General features: G+C 21.2%; 3 protein-coding genes across 3 annotated transcripts; 2 read left to right on the top strand and 1 right to left on the bottom strand.

The window, feature by feature from the left end:
- Positions 1 to 2885: 2885 nt before the first annotated feature.
- On the top strand, positions 2886 to 3863 carry T551_03102 (uncharacterized protein; the record flags this gene model as incomplete). Its single annotated transcript, XM_018375365.1, has 5 exons — positions 2886 to 2926; positions 2970 to 3165; positions 3216 to 3561; positions 3604 to 3665; positions 3705 to 3863. The coding sequence occupies 5 exons, from the start codon at positions 2886 to 2888 to the stop codon at positions 3861 to 3863; spliced, it is 804 nt and encodes a 267-aa protein (XP_018228573.1).
- Positions 3864 to 4642: 779 nt separating this feature from the next.
- On the top strand, positions 4643 to 7576 carry T551_03101 (uncharacterized protein; the record flags this gene model as incomplete). Its single annotated transcript, XM_018375364.1, has 12 exons — positions 4643 to 4702; positions 4754 to 4832; positions 4881 to 5143; positions 5189 to 5323; positions 5367 to 5748; positions 5792 to 5965; positions 6011 to 6339; positions 6388 to 6522; positions 6564 to 6920; positions 6956 to 7064; positions 7109 to 7207; positions 7248 to 7576. 12 exons carry the CDS (start codon positions 4643 to 4645, stop codon positions 7574 to 7576), a joined length of 2451 nt encoding a protein of 816 aa, XP_018228572.1.
- A 599-nt stretch (positions 7577 to 8175) lies between these two features.
- On the bottom strand, positions 8176 to 10523 carry T551_03100 (uncharacterized protein; the record flags this gene model as incomplete). The annotated part of the gene is made up of 7 exons (XM_018375363.1): positions 8176 to 9034; positions 9076 to 9271; positions 9315 to 9533; positions 9575 to 9902; positions 9947 to 10139; positions 10185 to 10371; positions 10451 to 10523. 7 exons carry the CDS (start codon positions 10521 to 10523, stop codon positions 8176 to 8178), a joined length of 2055 nt encoding a protein of 684 aa, XP_018228571.1.
- Between the last annotated feature and the right edge of the window lie 309 nt (positions 10524 to 10832).

Genomic DNA, 10832 nt, shown 5'->3' with positions numbered 1-10832 from the left:
CTTTTGGTGCTTTATTCAAGTCCTCAATTTGCTTTTTATTTCTGTTTCTATATTATTAAATTTTATGAATAATTCTATGTAACTTTTTTCATTTTACTCGTAAGTTTTATGTACAGTTTATTTCTAGATATATTATTTCTAATACCATTAGTGTTATTATAAAAATTCCTGAACATATTATTTTTTGTTTTATCCGAGTATATATCTATCAAGAATTGAATTATTTTTATGATTTTTTTAACTTCATAGATAACTTTTATTTTTTGGTTTTCCGTCTTTATGAATTATAATTTTCTTTTAGCTAATATTTTTTATTTTTTATATTTTTTTATAGTTACTAGTTTTGTATAAAACTCTTAAATTTATTAATATCAATATAATTTTTAATCTGACAAAAACAAAAAATTGACTTATTTTATATGCTTTTTTTTCTTAATTTCTTTGAACCTTTTATATTTTTTACTCAATATTGAATTGAAAAATAGCATTTAAATATTGTCATTGATATTTTAATATTTCTAAATATTTTATTCATTATATATTCTTATGTAATGGGAATCTTTCTTGATTCTTATTGCACTTTCTTTCAAACCGATGCTAAAATACAATGTCTTTCAACATTTGTTTTATGTTTTTAGTCTTTTTTTTTTAATTTTCAGCACTATTTTCAATATAAAGTTTTGAAAAAGTTCTACATCTATTTTGAATTAAAAAGTAAAAAATTATGTTTAAGATATTTTTATAATAAATTTTTATTCTAAAATATACATTTATTTTATTTTAAATTTATTATATTAAATCTAGTTTATTATTTTAATTATTTTTTGAAACATAAAATAGAACTTATAAATCTGCTATAATACTCCTAAATTTTTTTCAATAATACTATGATAATTTAAAAAAATCAGTAAAGTTCTTTTAGATATACTTAATTGATTTAATAAATTTAAGACAATCTAATTCAAAAGAATATGTTACTTTTTAATAGATAAAAAAATTTTATAAAACTTGATTTTTTACACAAAATTTATGTTTTTAGTATAATGAATATCAGAACAAAATAATTTTATACATCTTACTTTCCATTATTTTTAATATATTCAGAAACAATCTTGTGTTATTGTTAATGAAATCAAAATATTCTCTTTTAATTATCAATATATGTAATAACATAATATTTTAAAATCTATATTATTATTAGCAGAAATATATTATTATGTAATAAGCATAAATGTTAGAATTTTTTAGCATTAACTTTTAATAATAATTATATTTTTAAAAGTATATCTTATTTAGAAAATAAGTATGTATTTTAATATTATTAGGTCAAATACATTAAAATACATGATAATTATATGCAAAAAATGTTATTTATGTTGATTTAGAATAATTCTTTTGAAAAGCAAATCTCAAATATAAATAATTATAATTGAATTTTATTTCTGTTAATGAATTCATTATAATTATGTATAGCATGCTGATTTTTCTAAATTCTCTTTTTACTTAAACTAAAACAACTCTATTAATTACATTAATAACTTTAATTTTTTAAAAATTGATATTTTACAGAATAAATTTCAGGGTTTTATAAATAATGTATAAAAAATATGCAAAACATATATTTTTTGATAAATAATGATACAATTTTCATATTTTATAATCATTATTTATTAAATTATTTAATTAATTCTTATTAAAAATATAAACATCAAAAAATTTTTAGTTAAAAATACTATTATTTATTTTGATAAATTCTACTTTTTATTTATGATAAACTTAAAAAACTTATATTAACCTAATTAATCCATCCATAAGAGTTTTCAGTCAAATATTTAACATATTCATTAATCATCTTAAATACAATAAATAAAATTCAAGACATTTATTTCTACAAACTAAAATGATACATTCTTAAATTTATTTTTTTATATAGTTATACTCTAGAACTTCAATTATTAAATTCATGAAAAAATTATATATAGAAACATTGTAGGATTTGTTAAATAATAATTTCATATTTTTCTTAATATTCTCTAAGTTATACGCTAAGTAAATTTATAACCTTTTTGAATAACTTTAAAGATTTTTATATAAATAATTTTTAAATTAAAAGAATCATCTTAAATTATAATAATAATTTAAGTATTTTTTTATATTTTAACTGATAATTCATTTCGGAAATTAAAATATTGAATTATTTTAAGATTAATATATAGTATTATTCTAAAATTCCTCTTTAAATTCAAAAATACAACCAAGTTCAAAATCTATAATAAACACCAAACAAAAATAATTTAAAGATAATAAATAAAAGTCAGTATTATGATTTAGCTTGTAACTTCTAATTAATTAATGTTTTTTTTATAAATTCAAAGTTTTAAAATTATTTTTAAAAAAAACTTTCTAAAAATCATAATTTTTATTCAATTTTTTAGAACTCATGTATTCATTATTAATTAATATTTGATTTTCTACTAATTATTTTTTTACTTTAAACGTAAAATTTAAAAAATAAAAATCTATTTTAAACTCTTAGTTTAGTTTTAATAGAAGTAACTTTATTAACCATTAATCATTCTTATTATGTTTGAACTATAATATTTTTTTATCTTTATATTCTATATTATTTTTAAAAATTATGAATTTTATCCGTTTTTTAAATAATTACTAAATTTTTCTAATATTTAAAAAGTTTTATATATTTAAAATTATTTAAAAATTTCATATTTCAAAGTTATAAAATGTTCTAATTTTTTTAGGATTTCTAATTTTACGATAAGCTTAAAATTATTTTTTAAAGATTTAAATAATTTACTAATTAATTAAAAAATAAATATATAATAAAATCTATTTTTTTAAAATCTATTTTTTTGTATCATTGTTTGATGTCTTTTCAGGCCTTAGACGAAGAATTTACTGCAGTAAAGTAAGTATTCTTTTTTATCTAATTTTTTTCTCAAAATTAACAGTTCAATTTATCCGTCTTGTTTTGTTCTTTTAGATAATAATGCTAAAATTTATGTTCTTAGAACTCATCAGAAACCATATACTATTGTTCTTAAGTTTTCAGAAGCATATCCTCTTGAAAAACCATATATTATGCGATCTAAGAATATCGAAAAATCTATTATAGAAAAAATTTTAGCAGAAATTCCATCTGGAAATGTAAGATAACATTATATAATAAAAAAATGAAATAATATTTGTAATACCAGACTTGTATTTTTGAGTTAATAAGTTTCCTAGAAGATTTGGAACTTACACAAAAAAATTTTAATAACATAAAAGAGTATAAAATTAGTGTAAATACTTCTAGTACTTTGGGAACTTCTTTTAAAGAAAATGAAAAAAAAACAATTTTTCAGGATAATATACCATGGGTCATTTCAGAAATATTAACATTAAAAAAATCTAAATTTATTGGACGGATGCTTAAAATTAAATCTTTAGATATGGTTCATAGGGCTCTTGAAAGTTTACAACATGAAAAATCATTAGCAAACGCAACACATAATATCTGGGCATATAGATTAATAAAAGAGAATGGAGAAATTATTTGTGGTTAGTTATTTTATAGATTAATTCTATTTATAATTTTTGAAGATAATGATGATAATGGAGAAAAAGGTGCAGGTTCAAATTTATCTTATTTATTATCTTCTATGGTAATAAATATGCATATTGTTTATTTACTAATATTATAGGATGTAAAGAATGTCCTTTTAGTTGTAAGTAGATGGTATGGAGGAATTAATCTTGGTCCAGATAGATTTAAACTTATTAATTCTTGTGCAAAAGCTGCTCTATTTCTTGGGAATGCTATTGAAGACTTTAAAATAAAAAAAAATAAAAAAAAAGTCTAACATTAGTTTAAAATATATTATGGTATAAAAAATTAAAAAATAATAAAGCAATTTAATTTAATAAAAAATTATATAATTTGAGTAAATAATATAAATATTATTTAAAATATTATATATTTTTCTAAATGTTTTATTTTAAAATATATAGTTTTAATTAATTTTTTTATAATTTTTTAACTCTAAGTATAATTTTTTGAATAAATTATTTAAAAAAACATGAAAGATAATATTATATTATTATATTAACGAAATAAATATTTTTTTAATAATCAAAACATTATTCAATATGATTATATATATATTATATTATATTCCTAATATACATTTTTTTAAAAAAACACAACAAAATTTAGTTGTATATCTTTTGTTTTATTATTTAAAATATGAAATTTAAAAAAATATTAGAAAATAATATTTATATTTAAATACTAAATTCTTACTAAATTAATTTTATTTAAAGAATACTTTTTCTGATCAATTAAAATTAATTTTAAACAATAATTATTTAAAAATATTTAATCAATATAAAAAATTATATAATAAAACAAATATTTAATAATAAATGTTATATAAAAATTATATACAATTATTTTATATGTTTGTTAAAATATTATATTTATTTAAATTAAACATATTAATTTTTTAATATTTTAAACAATTATAAAATAAAATAATTTTTTATATTATAAATATATTCTATATTATTTTAAATACTATGAAAATTTATTAAAATTATACACGATTAATTTTTAAAGATTTAATTTTCGAATTTAATAAAAATGACTTCAACAAAACAAAACCTAGATTCTAAAGAAGCATCTCTTTTTCGTCAAATTCTTGTAAGTTTCTTTTTCTGTAAATTTTTAGATCGATAATAATGTATATTTTAGAAACTTTATGAACTAAAACAGTATAAAAAGGCCCTGAAAAATGCTAATCAGATTCTAAAAAAGTATCCAGATCATGGAGGTCTTATGCATTTTTTAATGTTAATTTTATATTGACATTTTTGTTTAGAAACATTAGCTATGAAAGGGTTAATTTTAAGTTTATTAAATAAAAAATCAGAAGGATATGAACTTGTTCGTAAAGGACTTAGAAACAATCTTACATCCCATGTTTGCTGGCATGTTTTTGGTCTTTTACATCGTCTAGATAAAAATTACAATGAAGCTATAAAATGCTATCTTAATGCTTTAAAACATGATAAAGAAAATTTACAAATATTACGAGACTTAGCTTTGCTTCAAACTCATAAACGTCTTTTTACACAACTAGTGGTATGAATATTCTATCAGTTGTTCAATGATTAAATCTATAAATAGAATACAAGAAATACATTACTTCAATTAAATCCTAAGCTCCGACAAAATTGGACATCCTATGCATTAGCAAATGATTTAAAAGGTGATATTTTAGCAGCAGAAAAAATATTAACAACATATGAAGATACTTCGAAAGTTTGCATATTCATATGTTTTTGAATATCTATAATATATATAGGACATTTTCTTAAAAAATTACGAAAATTCAGAAATCATTTTATATAAATGTAGTATAATTGTAAAATCTGGAAATTATAACCAAGCATTGGATTATATTAATTCTATGGAATCACTAATAGTTGATAAAGTATCTATTATGGAAATTAAAGCTAAATGCTTTTTAAAATTACAACGAGAAGAAGCAATTACAGAATATATTAAACTGTTAGACCGCAATTCTGAAAATTATCAATATTATATTAATTTAGCTAAAGCAAAAGGATTAAGAAATAAAAATGAAATTATAGACATTAATGGATTGAAACAAATGCATTATGATCTTCAAAAAAAGTATCCTAAGTCATATATGGCTAGGCGTGTGCCTCTCAATTTTTTAACCAGTAATATTTGATAATGGCTTTTACATTTTTTAATGCATTATAGATAACGAATTTAAAAATGCAGTAAATAAATATTTAAAAAAACTTTTTAAAAAAGGTGTTCCTTCAGCATTTATATCTATTAAAGGCTTGTATTTAGATCAAAAAAAAAGAAATATAATTCAAGATTTAGTAGAACAATACTTAAATGATTTATATTCAAAAAAAGATATTCCATGTAAAATTTTTTTAGATTTATAAAGAATTTTTATCATTGATAAAGCTTTAGATGAAGGTAAAAATAAGGATCCAACAGTGTTACTATGGGTATTATATTTTCTTGCTCAACATTATGATTATTTGCGTAAAACAGAAAAAGCGTTAATGTATATTAACAAAGCTATTGAACATACACCCACACTTACAGAATTATATATGAGTAAAGCTCGTATTTATAAACATGCAGGAAATAATCAACTAGCTATGTCTTTTCTTAATGATGCGCGAAAATTGGATTTACAAGATAGATATATAAATACAAAATGTGCGAAATATATGTTACGTAATGATTGTAACAAAGAAGCAGTAAATATTCTTAGTCTTTTTACAAAAGTATCATTAATATTAATTTAATTAAAGTATATTTTAATATTTTAATAGACAGACATAGTTGGGGGACCAATAGAAGATCTAATTGATATGCAATGTATTTGGTTTATTTTAGAAGATGGAAAATCATTTTTACGTCAGAAAAAATACAATATTGCATTAAAGCGCTTTGAAACAATTTTAAAAGTACTTTCTAATATTATTGAAATATATTTTTATTGTTATAGATTTTTAATATTTGGAGTGACGATCAATTTGACTTTCATTCTTATTCTCCAAAAAAAGGCACTATTAGAGCTTACATCGAATGTTTAAAGTGGGAAGATCAGTTATTTTCTCACCCATATTATCAAGAAACTGCACAATTAGCAATTAAAATATATATTTTACTTCATGATCAACCAGATTTGAAGAACAATTTCGATGATATTAATTCAATTGTTTTTAAAAATGGAGAATTAAAATCAATAAAAAATATTAAATCTGAAAATTGTAATTTAAATACTAAAAAAGATAAAAAAAAGAATGAAAACGAGGAAGAATCAAATATTGATGATGATCCAAATGGAAACAAATTACTTCAGGTAAATGCATATTGAAAAGAATTATTAATTAATAGACCGAAAATCCTCTTCAAGAAGCTATAAGGTTTCTTTCTCCATTACAATCGCTTAATTTAAGTAATATACATATATATATTATGGAGTTTGAGATTTATTTTCGTCAAGGTATAACAATAAATTGTTAATTGAATAAAATCTAATATACATAGGAAAATATTTACAAGCTTTAGAATGTATTTTAAATGCACAAAAAATAGATTTGTATCATCCAGAGTTGCATTTACAAATTATATATTTTAAGAAAAATAGTAAGATTATTTATTTTTAAAATATTTTAATATATATCAGTTAAAAATAATCCGAAATACCAAGAGATTAAAGAAATAGTTGAAGAAAAAAATGAAATATTTAAATCTGATATTACAGAATATAACTTAAATGAAAAATTTTATAAACATACAAAAGAACTTAGTCCATATCATGTATTATCATATATTAAAGGCCTTATACTTATTGGTGAGCTTTCTCATTTAAAGGCAGCTATAATACAACTTTTGTCTTTTAATAATATTGCTGTATTTAAAGAAACACTTGATGTTATTACCGAAGATGAACTTAAAAACATGTTTAAGAAGCAAGTTTTGATAAAATTCCCATTAGCTACGGGGTTTAATTAAATATATAATGAATAATATGTGAATTATTTAAATAAAAATTAACATTGTAAAATATATTTATTTTTTCTACTAACCATGGCCGTAATTTAATATATAAAATAAATTAATTTATTCAAATAAAGTTAATATATTTTAAAAATAGCAAGTTTTTTATTAATTTATTAAAATAACTATAATATTTTGAAAATAATACCTTTTTATTCATTTTATTTTTATCGAAATTATATATAATCAATATAGTTTTAAATTATTTTTAATTAAATAAAATTTCAGAACTATTAAATATTAACATTGAGTGACATTTTGAATATTTATATATTACAAATTATATTTATATTTTTATAAATATGAAACAAAATTGAAGTTTAAAAACAATTATATTAGATAATACAAAATTACATTAAATCAGTCTTACTATAATTCTAGCTATCTTTTCTGAAAATATTAACAATTAAATAAACACAATACCTATTAATTTATCAAAAATATAATTTATTAAAATCCTATTTAGAAGCCAATTAATAGATTATTCTCTCTATAGTTTACTTTTAAATGTTTAGAGAAAATGCATTTTCATTCTTTAATTATGTTAAAAAAAATTAAACATAGAAACTAACTTCTTCACCATTATCACCAATTTTATTTGAAATATAATCACTCGTATGAAAATTTTGTATATCTTCTTCAATATCATTTAAATCCTGTATAGATACTAAACTATTTCGATATTTCGGACTTGCAGGAGCCGATAAAGGTCGAGGAACTTTAATTACACTCTTTAATGTCAAGTTTGTACTTTTTTCTATTAAATCATCATTAAAACTATTAGGATAAGCACGCCTTAATGCGAGTTGTCGTGCTTTAATATATTCAAGACCCATAATTTTCCAATCCAAGAAATCACTTAATCTTTCACAACGGTTACGCTGATTAATACGTTGTCTCCGTGTTTTAGTTGTAAAATTATACATAATATTTGTAAGTTGATTTATACTTTCATCAACTGATTTCATTCTTCTATCAACAATATAAATACCATAATCAGATGGATTTTCAATTATATCTTCCATATAACATCCAAAACCTGAAATATTCGTTGTTACACTAGGAACACCCATAACTATAGCTTCGGCTGGTGTATAACCCCATGGTTCATAATATGAAGGAAAAATACCAAGATGGCACCCACGTACAAAATCGTCATAATCGAGAGATAATATTGGATTATTTGAGTTTAAAAATTCAGGATGAAAAATTATTTTAACTCTATCTTCCTTAGAATTAAACAATTGAACTCTTCTAATTTGTGTTAAAATTGGATCATTATTATCTGCCATATTATGTGTAACAATTGGTGGCAATGTTGACCTTTTTAATGCAAACATTCGCCGTTTAAGTAAAATTTTATCTTGGTCTGTTAAAAGATTTGTTGTATCAATAAAGTCTTCATCAGAATCTCTAAATTATTTAATCAATAAAATAAAATCAAAATTATATACTTTGAATGCTGGCAACATTTTTCAAAAATCCGTTGGCCTATTTCTTTTTGAATATGTTCAACAGTATTTTGTAAAGATTTCATGACTGCTTGTCCCTTTAAAGCCTCAACGGTATATGAATGTGTAGCAGCAGGCATAATAATAAATGCAATTACAGTCATTTTACTACCAGATCCTTTCATACGTCCATTTAACCCTGTAAAAATTATGATATACAGTTTATATTTTAAAACACTTACGAGCAAGACTTTCGATATATAAATCAACGCCTTTATTTCTATATTCATATCTTCCAGATGTAAAAAAATACAGTGTATTATCAAGATCGAAGTCATTATGGCCATAAAAATGCCCGCGCACAAATTCACTTATTTTTTGTTTAGATATAGCATGTAGATTTTGAAGTTCATGAATTGCTGCAAATTTTATAATATTAAGACCATTAGGCAAAACACCATCTCATAATATATTAATAAAAAAAAATATAAAATATTGTTACCTGGTTTTCTTTTCAACAAATGCTCACTTTCGTAAGCAGTAATATGTGATACTGTCGTAAAGACATCTGCGCTGTGAGCTGCAGCACGCTCTATACAATACCTATGGTAAATTCCTCTCCTTCCTGCCTCATAATCTACATCAAAGTGTTGTAAATTATTATAAAAATCTGCATTATCTGCACAAAGATAGCGTCCGAGTAAAGTTGCATGTGTAGTAAAAATAGTTGTTAAGTCTAGTTTACGTTTTCTACAAAGTGGCAATGCTACACCAGCAAGCCATTCATGAAAATGAACTACAACAGCTCTTTCATGCTCATGAGAAATAAACTTAAAAATTTAAACAATAAATTAAATAACAGTTTATAAACTACTTCTCCTAAAAACCAGGCTACTATGTAACCGAAAACAATTGCTTCATTAGTTTCCAAATCATCTGGAGGAGAAGGAATGCCAGTAGTATTCCATAAATCGCCTTTCCATTCATTTAACCAGTGATAAGCATTATCTAAATCAAATAAAAGAACTCGAGGTGCACCATCAATTAACCATCTTCCATAAATATAACTACATTGAAAGTCAATATTAAAATAACAATACAATATCAAATACTTTATGCCTCTTTTTTTCATATATTGTAATGTTTCATGAAGTGTAGGCTGATCCTCAGTAGTAAGCTGTTCAACTTCAAAATTAATTGCTGATTCTGTAATCTTCCCAATAGCAATATAACGATCATAAGAATACTCCATAGATGTAACAGGTGCTTTTGATTTAAGGACTGAATAAATTCCACCAACTACAAACAAGTTAATTTAAAGTTGGAAAAATTTAAAGAATTAATTAATATATGAAAGAATATATAAATAAAATCATACCTCTGTTTGAAACTTCCATTGATACCTCAAAAAGAATATGTTTTTTTACATCTCTAGTTTTTCCTGAACTCATTTTGAATCCCGTTCTAATATTCACTAAAATAGTAGTTACAAATCAATAATACAGCTAAAGTAATATAACTAAAATTATGCCATTATTATGAGAGGAAAGATTAAAAGCTTATATTACTAATATAAGTTATGTTTTTAGTTACCTTTAGGCTGTTAATATAATTTAAATTTTCCCTAATCGCTAAATAACTATGAATCAGTAAAATGTGTATTAAAAATGAATCATGAATCATTATAAACATAATAAATTGAAATTAAATATGTTAAAACTACAAAAATAAAAAATAAGGCAAATTTCAGCAAACTTAAA

Source organism: Pneumocystis jirovecii (assembly GCF_001477535.1).
Source record: "Pneumocystis jirovecii RU7 chromosome Unknown supercont1.14, whole genome shotgun sequence".
Taxonomy (NCBI): Eukaryota; Fungi; Ascomycota; class Pneumocystomycetes; order Pneumocystales; family Pneumocystaceae; genus Pneumocystis; species Pneumocystis jirovecii.
This window is presented reverse-complemented; position numbering and strand designations above follow the sequence as displayed.